The following is a 21,121-nucleotide window of genomic DNA, read 5'->3' on the forward strand; positions in this document are numbered from 1 at the left end:
GACTTTACTCATAAAATATGATTAAATTCTACTCAATGATTTTGAGCTGATATTATTCAAACAAAAATAAGTAAAATGCAATTGATAAATAATTCAAATTGTATTAAATCAACATAATAATATGCCAAACTCCACAAACACATATTTTTTATGTAAAGGTTACTAGTATTTATTGAGTAAATATTAATTGAGCTCAGTCCCACTTTTTTGAGTGTAGGAGCACAGTGGCCCCTAACTTAAAATTTTAGGGGCGCAAGCAGAAAATTTAGGGGCGCACACAGGGTTTTTCCTGGGTCAAAATGGGTCTTCGGTGCTCCCCAAAAAATTTGTTGGCGCGCTACGCGCGCACCGTCTGTTCATGCAGGTCGAGCTATTGAGTGAGTGATCAGCAGCTGGCCGCTCTGTCCATTCGCGCACCTCACAGTTGTGTATTGATCAGACAAGAAGACACGCTTATCAACTCCAGTGTTTCCCCTACCATTATAACAGGGTGAAATCTCCACCCGCCACTCTGTAATTTTCGTCTAACTCAAGTTTCAAGTTTCAAGTTTTTATTGTCACATCCCCTTTTATACAAGTATAATCGGTTCGTGAAATTCTTATGTGCAAAACACCCGACAGCAGTAGCAGACTAAAAAAAGAATAAGAATGAGAATAAACTATACAATATCCACACACAAAAAAGAAGAAAGTATTAACAATATATATATAAAACAGTGTAATAGAATATACATCATGACAATATATATATATAAAACAATGTAATAAAATATACACTTTTTTGAGACTATATATATATATATGTATATACATACAATATATATATACAATATATATATATAAACAATGTAATAAAATATACACCATGGCCATAGATATTCACAGAATATGTTCTGGTGTATAGTGTTAATGAGGGTCTCAGTCCTTGTTCAGCAGCCTGATGGCCTGACTGAAGAAGCTGTCCCTCAGTCTGTTTGTGCGGCACTTGATACTGCGGTATCGCCTGCCTGATGGTAGAAGGGTGAACAGTTTGTGGCCGGGGTGGTTATTGTCTTTCAGCATCCGTTTGGCCCTGGCCACGCACCGCTTGGTGTATATGTCCAGGATGGAGGGAAGCTCACCTCCAACGATGTACTGTGCCGACCGCACCACCCTCTGTAGTGCCCTACGCTCCAGGGCGGTGCAGTTCCCGTACCAGACGGTGATGCAACCTGTCAGAACACTCTCGATGGTACTGGTGTAGAATGTTCTGAGGATGCGGGGGGCCATGTTAACCCCCCCCCCCCGTCAACAATTCTCGGCTCGCGTGACAGAGCGATGCGCGCACCGACATCGAAGTTCTGCCGTGATGCGCGCACACGGGTGAGCACACTCTCACCACCCCCACCCATTGATTGAATGCATTCATAGAAAGCAGTTTCTTTTAGGAAACGGAATCAAAAATAAATATTACTATGCAGCACGTTCTCTTTTCAATACCATCTAGGGTTTGATGATGTTATGATTAGAGATGCACCGATCAGGTTTTGGTGCCGATCACCTATCACTGAAATCAGTATCTGCCGATCACCGATAATACCGATCACCGAGTCGATTGAAGCATTCTATTTATTGTGTAGCATTATTGCCTAGGACTATGAGGAAATACATATATAAAGCAACTCAAACATTAAAGAAATTACCGATTTCTTTAAACATTTAGGACTTTACTTTGAAAATGTCCTAATTGATACATTAAAATTGTTTGATTGCTATTGTAGGGGATTTCAGATATGTATGGAACACATCTGCATTATTCATTTCCTGGAACTCTTGGGGAAATCTATATACAGGACTTTTCTTAACATACAAAAGACTGACTAATTTTTATAAACTCTTCCTTCCAGTAAAAATGTTTTAATGTTAGCATAATTTAAGCTAAATCTCAGAAATGATCTATAAAGATACATCAGTTCATTGTTTACTTTTATATGTTCGTGTATGATTTGTCGACATCTTGTTTTGATAAACGGATGTTGTTTCACGTGGTTCTTTCCGCTAACTTTGCAAAACCGGATGTTGTCACTTAAATCCTTCCGCTAACTTTATCAAAATCCTCGCGCGCTCCCGATCGAATGCGTTTACCGTGAGCGAGTGTATAGGGGCAGACATGTGAGAGTCGGCTGAGTTGACCCAAAGATTCAACTCGGGGGACGGGGACGCCGCTCGGTGGTGAGGATCCCCTCGTGGACCTCTCACTCTGCGGCCCTCCGCTGCGGTGCGCCTCTTTTCACACATTAGCCCCCCCCCGCTCTCACACACAGGCCAGCCTTCTTCTTCGGTTTTCGTCTCCTTTCTTCTTCTTCTGGAGTTAATGTCGGTTAGCAAACCAGTCATTCAGGCATTATCGCTAACTAGTGGGCTGAAGTGTAGAACAAGTTTGTAAGCAACAAAAATATTTAATAACAAAAAAAAGAAATCTGCTAATTTACTGGTCGCGCATGCGCGAGTTGATGAAAAATTTACTTGCACTGTGTCTAATTTTAGGCGCAAAATGCGACCATTTGGTCGCAGTCTGGAGCCCTGCCCTCACACCCCGTCACTCCAGGCTTTTTTACCTTCGCATAAAAAATGCGGAAGGTTATGTTTTGATCGCCGTGTATTTGTATGCGTGCGTGTTATTCGCATAAGTCAAAAAGTATTAAACCGAATCGCATGAAATTTGGTGGGATGATTGGTTATTATCCGGGGACCATCTGATTAGATTTTGGGATCGATCGGGTCAAAGTCATGAAAAGGTCAAAATCTTCTTTTTACCATATAGCACGGTCAATTTTTATCCAATTGGCATGCAACTAATGCCAAAATGTTCATAATTCAATGCCCAATCTTGTGATATGCGAAGGTATGCGCTCTACCGAGTGCCCGTTCTAGTTTGTATCTATTATTATTCTGGCTATTGTGAAAATGTTTTCTATATGAAACTCGACTCTTCAGATGCTCTGTATTCATTCATGAGCGCCTCTTTGTAAAGAGTTGTTCAACCCCAACGCCCCGATCCTCTCAGGCTCCATCGAGGCCGACGCCGTCTCAAAGTACTCGGCCCTTCACATCGTGGGGATGGTCGGCTCCATTGACAACGACTTCTGTGGGACCGACATGACGATCGGCACCGACTCCGCTCTGCACAGAATCATCGAAGTGGTGGACGCAATTATGACGACGGCACAGAGGTGAGGGCGAGTGACTAGTAGTAATTACAGAGTCCTTACCAGGACTGTAATTACTGTGACTGAGCAGCCCTTTGACACAGCATGAATATTTACTGTATGTTTAACTCTTTAACACCAGATTTTGCGGTACTGCTGTCGGTTCTTCGCTTCGTGATTTAGAATTAAAATGCACTGCTAAGTCATATTTCCTCCTGTTCTTATCTTTCAGTCACCAGAGAACATTTGTGTTAGAGGTCATGGGCAGACATTGTGGGTAAGAAAGCATTTGATAAACTTGATGGAAGATCCCAAAACACAACGGCGTTATCCCCTCTGTTACATACACAGCGTTCCGTCTGCCCGTCTCCCCCCAGCTACCTGGCCTTGGTGAGCGCCCTGGCTTGTGGAGCAGACTGGGTGTTGATCCCTGAGATGCCCCCGGAGGACGGCTGGGAGGACAAGATGTGTCGAAAACTGTCTGCGGTAACACAATCTCGTCTGTTCCCCACAGTGAACCCAGCCAACCTCTCCGTCCCGGTGTCGAGTGCTCCATGATGCTCCCTTGTTATCTAGTTTGATATGACAACGCTGATATTATCATGCACAATTTCTCCTTTTTTTTTCTGCTCCAAGGAGTGAATCCTGACGTCTTCGTTCTTTTTTTTATCAAAGAAGACTGATGTGAAGGACTCCGATTAGTCTCGGCCATCTGGTGTCTCATTGTGTTTTATTTCTGCTTTGGAAACCGTTGCTCAATGATTCAGACCCGTTCCAGGGGCACAAGGCTGAACATAATCATAGTGGCAGAGGGAGCCATTGACAGGCACGGGACGCCTATAACCTCTGGTATAGTCAAGGATGTGAGTACCTGAGTGCAAAGAAAGGGGAAACCAGAAGCACAGAGGCCCGACAGACGGAGGTCCACAAATAGCCTGAAGGCTCGGTTGTATGTCCGCCATGACCACTGGCATCAGAATCCCCAAGAGGCTCATGGGAGTGGGGAGGAGAAGAACAACTCTCCACCGTGCTCCTAATAAGAGAATCACGATGCTGCGTGCGATAAGGCAGCGGTGACTGGCAGCAGCTGATGACAAAGTGCAAACGCGAGCTGCCACGACCCCCCCCCCCCCCCCCTCCAGGACCATCGGCGTCGCCTGGCCCCTGTGCTTCTGAAAGCCCACGTCGCAGCCACAGTCTCAGTTTTTCTGTCATGTTGTTTCTCCACCACCCCTCCCTGTAGAACCGAGCAGGGATGAAAAGGCTGAATATCATAATTGTAGCCGAAGGGGCGATTGACGGTAGCAACAGGCCCATTACTACTGACTACATCAAGGATGTAAGTACAGAGCTGTGTGGCGAGGGCCCGCTTGGACCGCCTCCTGTGTGACCTCTACTCCTGTCCTGCTGCCCTGGTGTGGCTTTGACTCTGTTGCTGTGTTTCGGGAGTGCTCTGTCAGACACTCTAGTCTGGTAAGATGGCCGTCACCACACTACTACCACCACTGCTGCAAAGCCTCGAGCGACACTCACTAAACCGCACAGCCAGACATTTGTCGAGTCAATATTTCTAACTGCCTCGCACATAGTTGTAATGTTGTTTTAGAATTTCATTTGATTTGAATGTGTTTGGACTGGAGTTCCACACAGAGATAATCAACCCCGCATCTTCTCCGCGTGAAGGCAAACATTTTCAAGCATTTAGTTCTTTTCTCGTACAGAACCGGAGCATTTGGTTTAGCACCCTCCCGCATCCGGGAGTCTTACATGCTCGGTATGAGCTCAGAGCTCCCCCCGCAAAAAAACGAAAAAAATAAACATGACTGAAAAATTAGAATGGCTTGCTTGTGCTTTGCTGTTTCCCCTTCTCTCCAGCTTTTCTACCGTGTTTGTGCACTTGTTACATGTGTTGCATTTGTTCCACAGTATGGTCCTCTTCCCAACAGAATGTCATTGTTTAGCCGTGTCTATAATATGCATGAGATACATTTCTATCACTTCACATGGAACGTGTTTCTTGTTCGGGGAAGAACAAGGTATTTTTGCCACCGTGTTTTGCTGACACCGGCACATTGTATCCTCCTAGCTCGTCGTCAAACGCTTGGGCTTCGACACGCGAGTGACGATCCTGGGCCACGTGCAGAGAGGAGGGACCCCCTCGGCTTTCGACCGCGTCCTGGTAGGTCCCCTACTTTTGGATCATGGATTCCTCGTTTTCGTCATTTGTGCCGTTTGCAACTTCTGAAATATCAGGATTTGATGCATCGTAATTGGATATTATTAATGGATTATTATTAATAATATTGGCGTTTGAATGGGAAACATGTAATTTTCTGATATTTTATAGACAAATCATGAGTTGATTACACACAGACTCTATTTGTCGGGTGGAATTGATCTGCCTTTTATTTTATGACAATTTACATGGTTGACCTTTTCCTAGAACTGTTTTCTAATATAAATTCTCTATATAAATGTACACACTTTTTAAACTATTGTACTTGTTCCCTGCGTGTTCTATTTGAGGTATTTTGGTATAAATAGACCGGCTGTCGAGAGCCTCTCTTGTGTAATCCTGTGTGTTTGTCTGAAATGTCCTCCAGGTGTCAGGTTAAGCACATTATCAGATTTATGACTCAGCAAATGTAGCGCTGCATCACAAACACCGTGACGAGGTATGATGATACATGTGTGTGTGTGTGTGTGTGTTTGTGTGTGTGTTCCCACAGGCCAGTCGGATGGGTGTGGAGGCGGTCCTTGCACTTCTGGAGACCACAGCTAACACGCCAGCCTGTGTGGTCTCTCTGTGTGGTAACCAATTGGTGCGCCTGCCTTTGATGGAGTGTGTACAGATGGTAGGCACCACACCAGGCTGGAAACATGCCAAAGCATGCACACACACACGCACGCACATGCGCATGGATTAATGATGCCAGCCCACTGGGCCTGAAGTGGCACTAATGTCCAAAAGAGAGTTTTATTGTTTGAGAGGCAGTTGTCTCGGGTTAATGATTATCTGAAGCTCTTGGCAGGGTGGGCGATAACTGCCTGCTGGCCGGTGATGTAATAGCAACACACAAAGAGGCTTTCTTGTTGTGCTCGCACAGCATGTTCGATTTTGAAATAACTACAGGGAAGGTTTTCTATTAGTTTCAGACTTTGTGAATTAGTTTTAGGAGTGTAGGTCAAAGCAAGGTTACATAAGTATTGAGCTGGTCAGATGATGCTCTGTCGCTTTAAGATAGAAACGAATGCCTTCGGATATTTAATCTCAGCGGATTTTAATAACACAAAGTGCCTCTGCTTTTGTCCATACAGAAGTCTGACATGACAAGACTCCTCTCTCTTCCTCAGACTCAAGAGGTCCAGAGGGCCATGGACGGGAAGCGGTTTGAGGAGGCGGTGAAGCTGCGGGGCAGGTAGGACTGGCGGCCCGCTGAGACCAACCCGGTTCACCCAAAGCCACCACTTCACTCACGATGCTGCTCACTGTAGACGGGCGTAGTGCAGAGCAAGTGGCTCGTGATGCCATTTAAAACACCAGCAGTCTGTTGTTTACACACAGGGATACATCACGATGCAGGAATGTCAACCCTCAGTATCGCAGCCTATTTTGTGCAGTAAGTGGCACAGAAAATGTCCCCCTCCGTTGTTTTAACAATGTTGCCCGTGCCGTGTTCTACTTACTGCAGGAGTTTTGAAAACAACCTGAAGACGTACAAACTGCTGGCTCACCGCAAACCAGAATCCGAACTGCCAACTGTAAGTCCTCTCCTGAATCCTTGACGTTACCTTCAGGACTTGAGACGATGACAGCGTCGTCGGCTCTGTTTCCGAACACAATAATTACACACACACACACACACACACACACACACACAGAGACACACTCGAGGCAGGAGTTGTTTTTAGTTATTTGTTTGACAGTTGCGGTCACAAACCATGCCTGGAGTGCGGGTTGTTTTTAAGAGTTGCTTCTGCCTCCTCAAGCCACTGAGATGTTTAATTTTGTAAAACGCCTACAAATAATGACTCCGCTGTTCCAGCACCGGGCCGCTGCTATTTATAGAGCTACCCTTGGGTTCGTGTAATGATTATTCCTGTCTGGCCAAATAATGTGAGCATTCCTCTGAAAATCAGTGCCTTTAATAAATGCTCGTCACGCTGCTCTCCATCAGATATGGTAATAATGGCGACCGGCTCTCGATAAACAGTTTCCACCTTCTTCTTGCCGTGTAGCCGGTAGTTGACGTGAGTCCCGGGGGGGGGCGGCTCGCTGTTGGTCTGTCGTGCACATGTTATCAAACGACACCCGGCGCCCCCGCGAAGGGATGACTCGTTCCTCCCTGCCAGGAGGAGGACGGCTAAAGATCACGGAGGCGGCGCGGCGGGCTCCCCGTCGTGCAGCTCGCCTCGGGGGTCCGGCTCCCGCTGCACTCTGTGATAACGGCCACTGTCGGCCCAGCGGGGCGCAGCGAGCGGGGGGCAGGATCCGCTCATTGATTCGCTCTGCACCGCTCGATCACCTGACACACACACACACACACACACATGTGTGACGTCCGTTCTCTCGTGTGCTTTTCTGCCCCTCAGAGCAACTTCAACGTGGCGGTGTTGAATGTCGGCGCCCCTGCGGCGGGCATGAATGCCGCCGTGCGTTCAGCCGTCAGGGTGGGCATCTCCGAGGGGCACAAGATGTTCGCCGTCAGCGACGGATTCGAGGGGTTCTACAAAGGACAGGTGGGGACTCGACTGCTCCGTGGGCTGCGCGGTTGCCGGCGTACACCACGTTACAATCTCACTCCCGAGTCTTGATTCATAAAAAAAAAAGATCCCACGAAGGAGATTTAATGTCATGATACAATATTGTGTGTCCTGCTTTTTCATATTTTCATCAATAACTCTAAAGGGAATTGGCGAAGAACGTACACAATCACTGTCAGCTCCCCGCCTGAAGAATAATCCGTCCAGATTAACGTAAACCCATCTCCCTCCTCTGCCATGCTCAGTTAGAATAGATGCAATACCACGATACATGGATAGAGGTCGACGGACGACACCGACTAAGTCTCATCAGCGGGAGGATTCTCACCTGATCCGACTGGACAGGAAGTCTAGACTTTAAATGGAGCTGAAACAGTAGAAAGTAGATATTTGAGTCTGAAAGTGGACGTGCTGTCATTTGAGACGCCTCCGTGACTGGGAGAACTGGTTTCCCCTCTCCTCTCCCATAATCCTCCGCTGACCTTTTCCCGGTCAAAGAAAAACATTAAATCCTCAATTCGAAGAACAGCGTTCAGCAAACGACCGGATCATTTATCCTCATCAAAATGTGCCCAATGTAACCGCAGACTCAAACACGCCATGTCTGCGCCAACTGACCCTGAGAAGATTAGACCAGCGGGAGTCATGGATTTCTCTACCTCAGTGCTCCGGGACTCTCGGCAACACACCTCGGCTTTCAACGCTCCAGCTCTCCTGTTAAATATATATATGTGTGTGTGTGTGTGTGTGTGTGTAATGTGAAATGTCTTTATTTTTAAAAGAAAAGCACTGTTTTTTCAATAAAGATAACATTAATCAAAAATACACACTACATTGTTAATGTGGTAGATGACTATTCTAGGTGGAAACGTCTGGTTTCTAATGAAATATCTCCATAGGTGTATAGAGGCCCTTTTACAGCAACTATCACTCCAGTGTTCTAATGGTACATTGTGTTTGCTAATCGCCTTAGAAGACTAATATCTGATTAGAAAACCCTTGTGCAATTATGTTAGCACAGCTGAAAACAGTTATGCTGGTGATATAAGCTATACAACTGGCCTTCCTTTGAGCTTGAAGTTTGAAGAACAAAATTAATACTTCAAATATTAATCATTGTTTCTAACCTTGTCAATGTCTTGACTATATTTTCTATTCAATTTTCATTTCATTTGATAAATAAAAGTGAGTTTTCATGGAAGACACAAAATTGTCTGGATGACCCCAAACTTTTGAACGGTAGTGTATATATATATATATATATATATTTATGTGTGAGAGAGAGAGAATGCTGAAGGAAGGAAGTGTTTAGTGTAATAGGATGGAGTGAGATTGGACCTGTTGTCTTGTCCCCTCAGATTAGGGAGGTCAAGTGGGCCGATGTCGGAGGATGGACCGGACAAGGTGGATCTCTGTTGGGAACCAAAAGGTAAAGGACCACACTCGCAGCCACACACACACACACACGCTGCTACACGTGTGTATCCATTCATACCGATCCATTCATGCTCTCTCCTCCAGAACACTTCCTGCGAAGCATGTTGATAAGATTGCCGAGCAGATGCGAGAGCACAAGATCAACGCTCTGCTGATTGTTGGTGGATTTGAGGTATGTTTAAAACGCGTCTCGTCTTAATAATGAGGCTACGTTCTCATTTGTACTTCCCAGAACCTTTTTTAAATCTTCTAAATGCACGACGGTAGAGCCAACGCTCATGATGTCCTGGTGCACATGAGCGAGAACACCGTGATGTTGATCCCCTCCATCAAGTCGTACCCCTTTTTTTTTAATGTCGGCTCACCACCAGATGGCTCCTTCCATAGTCGTGTGCGTAACCACGCCTCTTTGAATGTTAGCATAAAGCTGGTTATATATCCACTTTAAATATAAATAACACGAGGATTTGGTTTCAAATGGAAACTCAAAGCTTTTCTTTTCTCTCCGGACATTTCACATCGAGATGCTCACCAGCTTTATTTTACCGTGATATATGCAAGTAAATGAGTGTCATGTGTATGAGTGGAATGCGTGTGTGTGTGTGTGTGTGTGTGTGTGTGTGTGAGAGAGATGTTGTTGGAGTGGTACCTGTCTGTTTCGCTGCTGTCCGTTGTGATAGACATGGCTCCTCCCCTTGGCACTATCCACTTTTGTCTTTTTTGTGGCAAGTTGCACCTTTCAACCCCCCCCCCCCCCCCTTGCAGACACTAAAGCCCTTGGCTCTGCCTTGCAGGCCTTCCTGTCACTGCTGGAATTGTTAACGGCGCGTGGGAAATATGACGAGTTCTGCGTGCCCATGGTCATGGTGCCAGCCACCGTCTCCAACAATGTGCCGGGCTCAGACCTCAGCATCGGCGCCGACACGGCTCTGAACGCCATCACCGCTGTAAGTGATGGGGCCGGCGGCGTCTCGCTCGCTTCGCGCTCTCACCGGGGAGCAACGGGAGAGACGGCTCACTCGGTCCTTACCGGCCTGTCTGTGGCTATTTGGAGCAAAATTTCATAAATTATCTCACCGCAGGCATGCCCGGTAAAGTCAGAGCAGCCCCCCCCCCTCCCCTCTTTCCCTTTCAGGTGAGTAAGTGAGTAGCAACACGGAGGCATGCTGTGAGGCGCCCCGAGTGTCGTTACCGGCCGCCTTGTTTGCTCTGCCCGCCCTTCTTCCCATCTGTCGGCGTTTCTCAATATGCGTACTTGTGCGTACTTTCCTCTACTTGTGTCCTCGTGACTCGTGAAACGTCATCAGTCTCAGCCCGAGTACATGTTCCAATTCAAAGTTCGCTTCTCGCAAAGCACGGTCAAAATGCCCGGATGTGACTTGATCCTCCCACTTTCCGGAGGATGCATCAGAGGAGACTTGTGCGTACTCTGGCCAGCATATATCCCAGAATGCATTTCACCAGCAACCGGAAACAATAGCGGAGGAGAAAATAAACTACTGACAGTTGACTTTTTATAAATACTACTGTTGTTGAGTCACGGAATGTAATTTTAGGATGTTTTGTTTATTTGACTGTAAACAATAATTTACAGTGAATAATTAGAGTAAACCCAGGAGCAAGAACAGCTGATGTGGTGACGTCATCAAGTCAGCTGCTGTTCCAATCGCAGAAAGACCGTCCTCCCGTCGTCCGGAGTCTGGACTCCCAAGACCAGACTCCAAAAGAACACAAGTCTGTACTCGTGTACTTTGAATTGAGAAACGCCGCGAGTGTTTGTTTGTGTGTCTCCCCCCCCCCCCCACATCATCATCATCAACATCAAGTTGAGCGGTTACCAGCATGCAGGTTTGATGTTGTCTTAGCACAAACTAACCCTTCGTTGTTTCCGTATAACGAAGCTCACACACTGACTAAATTAAACACGACGTCATTGCTCTCGCCGTTATCGTTTAAAGCATCACGATAACTCAAAATATCATCAACATGTACGACTTCAGCGTAAAGATGATACCGTCTCCGTGCCTGGATCTCCGCCACCGTCCTCTTCATCCTCCCGTGTATGCAGACTCGATCGACGCTCGTCTTCCCTGTACTTAACCGTCCGAGGCTCATGAGCTCACATCCCTCTGTCCTCTGTCCTCTGCCCTTTGTCTTGTCCTGGTTTCCTTCCCTCCGCTGTATCGGCCCCACCACCTCCCTCCTCTTCTCCGTCTCTCTGTTCACGCTGCCGTCCTCTCGTCTCCTTTGCCAAAGGGAAGCCACTACCACACGGAAACAGCCGGAACGACCGGGTACGCTCTAGCAAAACCGGGAGAGAGAGAGAGAGATTCACACCTCTCTCTCTCTCCCGGTCGGCCGTCTTTCTGCGGCTCCTAACACGTTCTCACCCGCTGCCGCTTCAGGCCTTTGAGAGTCTGCTGCAGCTGTGCGAGGCGCGCGCGACCCACGAGGAGTTTTGCATCCCGATGTGTATGCTGCCCGCCACCATAAGTAACAATGTGCCGGGCACAGATCTAACTATCGGGGCGGACACGGCCCTCAATGCCATCGTGGAGGTAAGACAGTCGACGCCGCCGCCGGCTGCTAAGCGTTGACCGCTCTGCCCCCAGTGCACAGAGGATGAAAATGACGCGCATCAGTGGAGTTAATGGCCCGCTGCTTCGATCAATAGAGCAGCTCTATTGATTTATATAGCCATTAACAGGACGTAACCCTTATTTTTAGCTGAACTCAAAGTTAACCCCGACTGTAGTTCTAACATTCCAGGCTCACGATTAACTTGAACACAAACACTCCCACTACATTTTAAAGGGGCACTCCATCCTCGTCACGAGGAGTTTTGAATCAGCCTGCAGGTCGCTTCTCACAGAAAGACGACATTACCACCTGCAGGTGTGAGCTCTGAGAGATGTGGGCATTATGGGAAATGTAGGATCCAGCTTGGAGCTTGAGCCACACGTGTCAGGTTCTAGTGGCGGGGTGAGGCTCAGGCGCAGAGAGACAGGCTGGATGCAATATGAATAACAAAAAAAAGCACTCTTTAATGAGGCAAAACAGTTTACAATAAAACAAGGTCCAAACGGGGCAGGCAGAGAATCCAGGTTCAGGGCAGGCAGGGTCAACATGCAGAACCAGGAACACGGACAGGACGACGGGAAAAGGACACGGAACTATAGACGACAATCCGACAGGAGACAAGAGAAAGACTGACACAATATATAGGGGGGAAACACAGGTGTATGACATCAGACACTAACGAGACAGGAGTGGCTGAGGGCAGGTGCAGGGAATTAAACAATTAAGACAGAGAAGACACAGAGGAGACACGGAACACAGGAGAAACAGAACAGGGTGTTACAGCACGAGGGACTGCAGGCCTCTGATGCCTCTTTGGACCGTTGCCTCATTATGAATCTGTCGCTTGTGAGTCGTCCTCCAATGCGATGGACATGCAATGCTCAATCCCTGGAAAGCCCCTTTAACATTGTGGTGTTTTGTCACCTGATATCTAAATGAGGAGCAGCCCTGGGCTGAGATGTGTCTTCCCTCTCTAAACAAAAGGGCCAACATTTGAACTGTCAAGGAGATCTGAAGGTTTGACGTGCTCTCTCCTCCTCACGCAGGACTCCAGTCTAACTGGCGAATGCAACATTTTAGCCTGAATCTGCCTGGATTGTTTAAAAGTAGCAAGCTGGCTCTTTTGCCGACTGAGAAACGAGCACGCTGACTGTCTGACGTTTATCCGCAGCATGTGGAACCACTTTTTTTTTTCATACCGTTTGTTCCCATAAAACACGGAATTGAACCGGAGTCATCCTACATGTCCCGTTTCATAATGCTTGGCTCGTGATACTCGCCCAATGTGTGCTGACTGAGAGCTCGTGTGCACGTGTCAGACTTGCGACCGCATCAAGCAGTCGGCCAGCGGGACCAAGAGGCGTGTGTTCATCATCGAGACCATGGGGGGCTACTGCGGCTACCTGGCCAGCGTGGGAGGTCTGGCGGCCGGAGCCGACGCCGCCTACATCTTCGAGGAGCCGTTTGACATCAAAGACCTGCAGGTAAACTCGGCATCTCTCCGTCCACAAGACGGCGTTCGGACGGCCTCTGCATTACAACGCCACCCGCTGGTCACTCACACTTCCTGCGTGTCCCCGCAGGCCAACGTCGAGCATTTGACTCAGAAAATGAAGACCGGCATTCAAAGAGGACTCGTCCTCAGGTAACGCCGTGTTACATGGGAAAGCATTGTCCTCTGTGCATGTGGACTTCTTTGACTGTGTGTGTGTGTGTGTGTAGGAATGAGAACTGTAACGAAAACTACACCACAGACTTTATCTACCAGCTGTACTCTGAAGAAGGGAGGGGCGTGTTCGACTCCAGGAAGAACGTGCTGGGACACATGCAGCAGGTAGGCCAATTAAAGCTGCTTTTAAACATAGTATTTTTATATTTGTGTATATATATATATATACTTTTTTTTAAAGTTTGGTGGCTCTGCGTTTTAACATGGTTTTAGACTTTTGATGCATATTTCTTTTTTTCTCGACTAAATTAAAAAAAAGTGTCGTCCTCATTTTGCCTCAAAAAAAGAACGAAACAAACTCAATGAAACATTTGACATTCTTTGCAAAGGGAGGAGCGCCGTCTCCCTTCGACCGCAACTTCGGGACCAAGATCTCCGCCAAGGCGATGCAGTGGGTCACCAAGAAGCTGCTGGAGACCTTCAGACACGGTAAGGCCCATGACCCCCCTCACTGGGGGACGGCGTGTGGGAGTAGTGACCCCTCCCTCCCTCCAGAGGCGTGACCGCTGTGCAGAGGACCTTTACCCACATCAGGCATGGAGTCACGGTCTTAATATTCTCACGTATTTTTGAGGGAATTGATTGATCCTCTGAATCCATCGTAACTTTATGATGAGAAATTGACTTGAATGGACTAACAGAAGGAACGTGTGAACTCGTCTTCAAAAGCACACTAACTGTGAACAAAGGATGCAATTAAAGTTAAAACTGCTCTTTGTTTGTTTTTTATGTCTATTTCTCAAACACATGGATGACACAAGATGAAGGTAAATCTTTTTTTCTGCTGGCTCCATGACCATCTCCATCTTTGTCCCTCGCTCCCTGTCCCGTCTCTTCCGTCATGCGTATAGATCCCCTCCGGCAGCCGCGGCTCTATTCACTGATCTTGTTCTTACTTATGGCGTTGACATTGAGCATTTGAACGTCTTCCCACAGAATCCTCTTCTGTCAGACCACAACCTCATAACTTTTGAATTTATACTACCGGAGTGTACTCCGTTAGTCAAAAGTTTTTACACTAGATGTCTAACTGATAGTGCTGTAGCTAAATTTAAAGAAGCGATTCCTTCTGTATTTGATTCGATACCACGTCTCAATATAACAGAGGACTCCTGGTCTAACTTTAGTCCGTCCCAGATTGATCATCTTGTTGACAGTGCCATAGGCTCTCTGAGAATGACACTGGACTCGATAGCCCCTCTGAAGAAGAAGACAGTGAGGAAGAGGAGGTTTGCTCCCTGGTATAACCCTCAGACCCGCAAACTGAAGCAAATGTCACGAAAGCTTGAACGCTTATGGCGTTCAACTAATCTCGAAGAATCCCGCTTAGTTTGGCGAGATAGTCTTAAAACATATAAGAAGGCCCTCCGTAATGCCAGAGCAGCCTATTACTCATCAATAATAGAAAAAAATAAACACAACCCCAGGTTTCTCTTCAGCACTGTAGCCAGGCTGACAGAGAGTCACAGCTCTGTGGAGCCGAGCATTCCTATAAACCTTAGTGGTAATGACTTTATGAACTTCTTTAATGAAAAGATTTTAACTATTAGGGACAAGATTAATAATCTCTTGCCCATAACCAGTGCCAATCTGTCCTCAAGTGGAATGGCCTTGAAACCGCTGTATGCCCTGGTGTATATTTGGAGTCATTTTCTCCTATCAACCGTGTCCAATTATTTTCAACGGTTTCTACTTCGAACACGTCTACCTGTCTCTTGGACCCCATCCCGACGAGGCTGCTTAAAGTCGTTTTGCCTTTAATTGGCGGCTCTCTATTAGATATTATCAATGTGTCTCTGCTAACAGGCCACGTACCACACTCCTTCAAGGTGGCTGTTATTAAACCTCTCCTGAAGAAGCCCACTCTGGATCCAGAGGTATTGGCTAACTACAGACCGATCTCTAACCTCCTCTTCCTCTCCAAGATCCTTGAGAAAGTGGTCGCAAATCAGTTGTGCGACTTTCTACATCATAATAGTTTATTTGAGAAATTTCAATCAGGATTTAGAAAACACCACAGCACCGAGACGGCACTGGTGAAAATTACAAATGACCTCTTAATGGCAGCAGATAAAGGACTCCTCTCTGTCCTGGTCTTGTTAGACCTTAGTGCTGCATTCGACACCATTGACCATGACATCCTGTTACAGAGACTGGAGCAGTCGATTGGCATTTCAGGCACGGCACTAATTTGGTTTAAATCCTATTTATCAGATCGATCTCAGTTTGTATTTGTAAACGATGACGCCTCGATAACCACCAACGTTAATCACGGAGTTCCACAAGGTTCTGTGCTTGGACCAATTTTATTTACCTTATACATGCTTCCTTTGGGCAATATTATCAGGAAACACTCCATAAACTTTCATTGTTATGCAGATGACACTCAACTATATTTATCGATAAAACCAGAGGAGAGCAACCAACTCTGTAAAATTCAAGCATGTCTTAAAGACATAAAAACATGGATGACCTGCAACTTCTTGATGTTAAACTCAGACAAAACCGAAGTAATTTTAATCGGCCCTGAGCACCTCAGAGATCAATTATCTGGTGATGTGGATTCTGTAGACGGCATTGCCCTGGCATCCAACACCACTGTAAAGAATCTTGGCGTTATCTTTGATCGACTTGTCCTTTAACTCCCACGTAAAGCAAATCTCAAGGACTGCATTCTTTCATCTACGTAATATTTCAAAATCAGGCACATCTTGTCTCAAAGGATGCAGAAAAATTGGTTCACGCGTTCGTTACTTCGAGACTGGATTACTGCAACTCCTTATTAGCAGGCTGCTCTAATAAATCTCTTAGGTCCCTCCAGTTGATCCAGAATGCTGCAGCTCGTGTTCTCACTAAAACTAAGAAAAGAGATCACATCACTCCTGCACTAGCTGCTCTGCACTGGCTCCCAGTAAAATCAAGAATCACTTTTAAAATTCTTTCTTAACCTACAAAGCCTTGATTGGTGATGCTCCATCATATCTTAAGGAGCTTGTCGTACCATATTGCCCCACTAGAGAGCTACGCTCACTAAATGCGGACTACTTGTAGTTCCTAGAGTCTTAAAAAGTAGAATGGGAGCCAGAGCCTTTAGTTATCAAGCTCCTCTTTTATGGAACCAGCTTCCAATTTCAGTCCGGGAGGCAGACACAGTCACCTCGTTTAAGAGTAGACTTAAGACCTTCCTCTTTGACAGAGCTTATAGTTAGGGCTGAATCAGGTTTGCCCTGGTCCAGCCCCTTGATATGCTGCTATAGGCTTATAGCTGCCGGGGACGTTTTAGGATGCACTGAGTACCTATCTCCTCTTTTTCTCTCCTTAAGGATGAATTTTCATCTCTCAATCACACGTTACTAACTCTGCTTTCTCCCGGAAGTCCTTTTGACTTTACGTCTCATGGGGTCATCGGACCCTATGAGACGGCATAGATCCTATCTGCCTGATGGATCGTCTGGGTCGTGGAATTCCTGCTCATGACTACGCCACTGTCCTGTTGAGACTCCGCCCACTCCTCCTCCCCACCGCCATCTGCCTGATGGATCGTGGAGGTCTCCATCGTGGAATATGCCTACTATGAACTATTCATACACTCTGTCATATTCATTGAATGTATTTTAACTCTAAATCTGTCCTTCTGTACACATTACATCTATTGCATCTGTCCATCCTAGGAGGGATCCTCCTCTGTTGCTCTCCTCCAGGTTTCTTCCCTTTTTTTCCCCCTGAAGGGTTATTTGGGAGTTTTTCCTGGTCCGATGTGAGGTTTTGGGGCAGGGATGTCTATGTGTACAGATTGTAAAGCACTCCGAGACAAATTTGTAATTTGTGAAATTGGGCTATACAAATAAACTGAATTGAATTGAATACGATTAGAAAGGCGTGGACCCCGTGTCCTGCTTTGCCCCGCATCCGTTTCTCCTCCATCTGTGACGCTTTATGTCGCCTCCGTTGCTTTTTGTGTTTAGACCTCCAGTCGCATTTCCATCCCGCCGCAGATCCACGCCGCTCCGTTGTGTAATCGATAGCCGCGAGCAGGAAGAGAAGCCGCCGCGCGACCCCTCGCTGCCGGCCCTCCGTCCCACGCTCCTGTTCGCTCGCGGCCTCTTCGCGGTGCGAGTCTCCCGCTCCCCTCTGACCGCGGCCGTGTTCCCCGCAGGCCGAGTGTTCGCCAACACAGAGGACTCCTGCTGCCTGCTGGGGATGCGGCGCAGGGCGCTGGTGTTCCAGCCCGTTGTGGACCTCAAGGGGGAGACCGACTTCGTGTACGTATGAAACCACGAGGACTCCTTCTTCCTCCTACTCCCTCCTTCTTCCTCCTACTCCCTCCTCCTCCTCCTTCTTCCTACTCCCTCCTCCTTCTTCCTCCTACTCCCTCCTACTTCTTCCTACTCCCTCCTTCTTCTTCCTACTCCCTCCTCCTTCTTCCTACTCCCTCCTCCTTCTTCTTCTTCTTCCTCCTACTCCCTCCTCCTTCTTCTTCTTCTTCCTACTCCCTCCTCCTTCTTCTTCTTCCTCTTCTTTTTCATGTTAATGCCGGCTCACCCCAACCTGAAGCTAAATGCTAAAACTGCTATATATATATATTTTAAATCTTAAAGTCACTCCTGCATCACATGTCCATGGGGTCCGGATAGGAATTGATCTTTCTCTCCCCCTCATTCATTAGAATGTATTAGCTTTGTGCCACATGGGACGAGCGGTGACCTTTAGAATTACAAGATGTCTGTCGTAGTGACGATAAAGAAAACGCCTTGACCGCGGCGCTGCGATGTGCTCGTCCGTCTGCAGTCACAGGATCCCCAAGGAGCAGTGGTGGTTGAAGCTGCGTCCGCTGATGAAGATCCTGGCGAAGTACAAGACGAGCTACGACGTGTCGGACTCCGGACAGCTGGAGCACGTCGTGCGCGACCGGCCCAAAGAGTCGGACGCTTCGGTCGCCATGTGAAGGCCGGCAGACACGGGGAGGAGGGGGGCCTGCAAAGTCCAGTCTGTGGGCAGTGACCGAACCGAAGGAGGCGTTCAGTGTGTGTGTGTGTGTGTGAGACGTTAAAAAAAGAAAAAAAAGAAAATTGCTTCGGTAACGATGTCAACAGCCGTCTCTGTGTGGCCACACACTGTGTTCATTTCCTGTCTGTCATTTCCTCCAATGTCCTGAAGCGTAACCTAGCCTCTGCAGCGCTCCTTATATCAAACCCAGACACACACACACACACACACACACACCGTCCCGCCAAGCATCTTGCGTGTCCTCGTCGCCCTGGATGTTTAGTCTCACCGTTGTTCTAAAATTGCACTTTCTCTGTTTCCGGTTGTGTCGAGCTGCACGAGGACAGAATAGACACTGGGTGGATCTGCTGTAAGAAACGTGTGTGTGTGTGTGTGTGTCTGCCTGCCTAGACCCAGTGTGAAGTTCAGCATATTGATGTGAGACTGATGCAATACAGTTCTTCTGCTGCAGGTCAAGAGGACTGCTTGCTGTGCTTTAACTAATATTTATCTTTTTAACTTAGTTTCTTTTGTTTTGCTCGTCATCATGGACATGTTATTCACCGTAGGCAGTGCTGTACTGGGTGGCTGTCCGTCATCTTGCGCTAACAAGTGTGATGTGTAAGAGACTAATGTTTCCCACAGAATAAAGTCAGACTTGAGACGTCTAACCTATTTATAGTGTCGCTGCATTTCTTCATGTAAATGCTTCACGGCCAGATTGATCCTTTATTTCTTTTCTTTTAAAGTTACAAAAATACATCCACTGTAAAAAATAAAGTCCTCTCCCTCGCTGTTCATGCTCTTCACTAAAAATATGTATACATATTTAAATATTATATTCTCACAGAAGATGATAGAACAGCAAGTCTTAACTGTCTTGATGCTGCTTTCTAGAAGTCAAGATGTGTATATATATATATATAGCAAATGAGGCACAAGTAATAGTTTCAAACCCGGTGGTGGACTCAATGGGGCCGGAGTATAATATTAACGCTCATTGAAATATATATTTTATTTATATAATAAGACTTTTTCATCTCATGTAAATTGAATAGAGATATTGATCTTCACTAGAATTCTAATGAATTCTCCAATTCTACTGGGTTTCACAAAAGCTTGGAGAACAAAAAGAAAGAATGTTTTTAACGACTAACCAGCAGCAATGTTAGTGGCCATGAAAGGATTCACAGGCCTGCAGAGCCCCGGCTCAGGGCCCTTCAGGGGTCAGGGGTCACTGGACCAGAGCCCCTGTTTGAAGTGACAGTTGCCGTTTCTAGTTTGAAACTCGAGCCGATGGAAACAAAACGACTGTCTCATAATCGGTCCAAGTTAGTAGGCCTATGCCTGCCATTCAATGAGGTCGTTCTATAAACCCAGAAGAGAAATACAGAACAGAACCTAACAAGACACATAACAGAAGAACCATCTTCAGAACCGTCAGATCCTGGAGGGACTCAAACACGTGTAAAGATGTGAGTGAGGAAGCGGAATGCACCAGATGCGTCTCGTGATGCTACAGAGGACCACTTCGGAAGACTCCCAGACTGCACCGGGGCCGGTGCCGTCCGGTTCCACCAGCAGCCGGCAGGTGGCGGCCGTGCACCGCCGCGTGGCCCGGCCGGCCGGGTTCATCGGGTGCACCGTGACACGGATTCCCTCCATCACTTGCTGTCCGCTGCTGCTCTCCACCGCTCCACCGTGGGGAGGCTGTTTTTATGAAAGCATGAGTGCGCAGGCGCGCGACTGCCTCGTGAGAGCGTGCGTCTGTAGCCATAATTAGGAATTAATCTTATCATTTGAAACAACATTTCAATTTCCCATGGGTGTATTAATTGTGTATTCTTGTAATTGGGCTGCTTTTTCCGGCCATAATGGAGCTTTTTTATTTCTTTCTTATTTTTCTGTGTGAAGTGAGATGTATTGGCCGGGCTGAGGCCATCGCTTAGCGACAGCACATTGACGTGAAATGTAATTTGAAGCAAAAGCTTACCTGAATCACCTTTACTCCCCACGGACCCTGCTGGAATAATGATCACCCTTGACTTTAAACCAGTGCGGTTAATTCACACACACACACACACACACGCCTCCCATCACTGTAATTTCATACATGGTTCATTGTGGAGGATTTTTTTACGTCGTGGGCTATACTTCTCTCTGAGCATGAAATGAGTAAAGCCAATAATTTGGGTTGATTTAACAATGCGAGAGGTGACCGCTGGGCCATGTGCCCATTGGTAATCAATACTAATTACCATTTCATTTTTCTCCCCCTTATTTTTTCCTCCAGGATCACATGTGCATCTCATCTCATTGGACTGATTAAAGGTTGCAAATGAAGGGTCCTCACTCCCCTCTTCTCATCAAAGGCCAAGCACACACTCGGTACCTTTGTCTTCATTTAATTCTACATTGTCTCCAGACAAGGTCCTCC

General features: G+C 46.8%; 1 protein-coding gene across 14 annotated transcripts in view; it reads left to right on the forward strand.

Moving 5' to 3' along the window:
* The window catches only part of pfkpa (phosphofructokinase, platelet a), a 32,102-nt gene extending 12,743 nt beyond the window's left edge, over positions 1-19,359 (forward strand). Inside the window, exons 5-24 of one of the 14 annotated variants that reach the window (XM_056434250.1) lie at positions 3,047-3,212; positions 3,421-3,465; positions 3,566-3,674; positions 3,956-4,051; positions 4,432-4,527; positions 5,275-5,367; positions 5,918-6,043; positions 6,543-6,607; positions 6,881-6,950; positions 7,782-7,928; positions 9,311-9,381; positions 9,474-9,561; positions 10,184-10,336; positions 13,289-13,453; positions 13,553-13,614; positions 13,692-13,803; positions 14,028-14,127; positions 14,460-14,465; positions 17,855-17,960; positions 18,487-19,359. In XM_056434250.1, coding sequence (XP_056290225.1) covers positions 3,047-3,212; positions 3,421-3,465; positions 3,566-3,674; positions 3,956-4,051; positions 4,432-4,527; positions 5,275-5,367; positions 5,918-6,043; positions 6,543-6,607; positions 6,881-6,950; positions 7,782-7,928; positions 9,311-9,381; positions 9,474-9,561; positions 10,184-10,336; positions 13,289-13,453; positions 13,553-13,614; positions 13,692-13,803; positions 14,028-14,127; positions 14,460-14,465; positions 17,855-17,960; positions 18,487-18,643 — 2,033 coding nt within the window. In that variant the 3' untranslated portion in view covers positions 18,644-19,359. Of the gene's footprint in view, positions 1-3,046; positions 3,213-3,420; positions 3,466-3,565; positions 3,675-3,955; positions 4,052-4,431; positions 4,528-5,274; positions 5,368-5,917; positions 6,044-6,542; positions 6,608-6,880; positions 6,951-7,781; positions 7,929-9,310; positions 9,382-9,473; positions 9,562-10,183; positions 10,337-11,794; positions 11,948-13,288; positions 13,454-13,552; positions 13,615-13,691; positions 13,804-14,027; positions 14,128-14,459; positions 14,466-14,549; positions 16,244-17,663; positions 17,961-18,486 lie in introns of those variants that run through there. The other 13 variants (XM_056434252.1, XM_056434254.1, XM_056434256.1 and 10 more) reach the window with 13 other exon arrangements.
* Positions 19,360-21,121: the final 1,762 nt, after the last annotated feature.

Source organism: Pseudoliparis swirei, chromosome 16 (genome assembly GCF_029220125.1).
Source record: "Pseudoliparis swirei isolate HS2019 ecotype Mariana Trench chromosome 16, NWPU_hadal_v1, whole genome shotgun sequence".
NCBI lineage: Eukaryota > Metazoa > Chordata > Actinopteri > Perciformes > Liparidae > Pseudoliparis > Pseudoliparis swirei.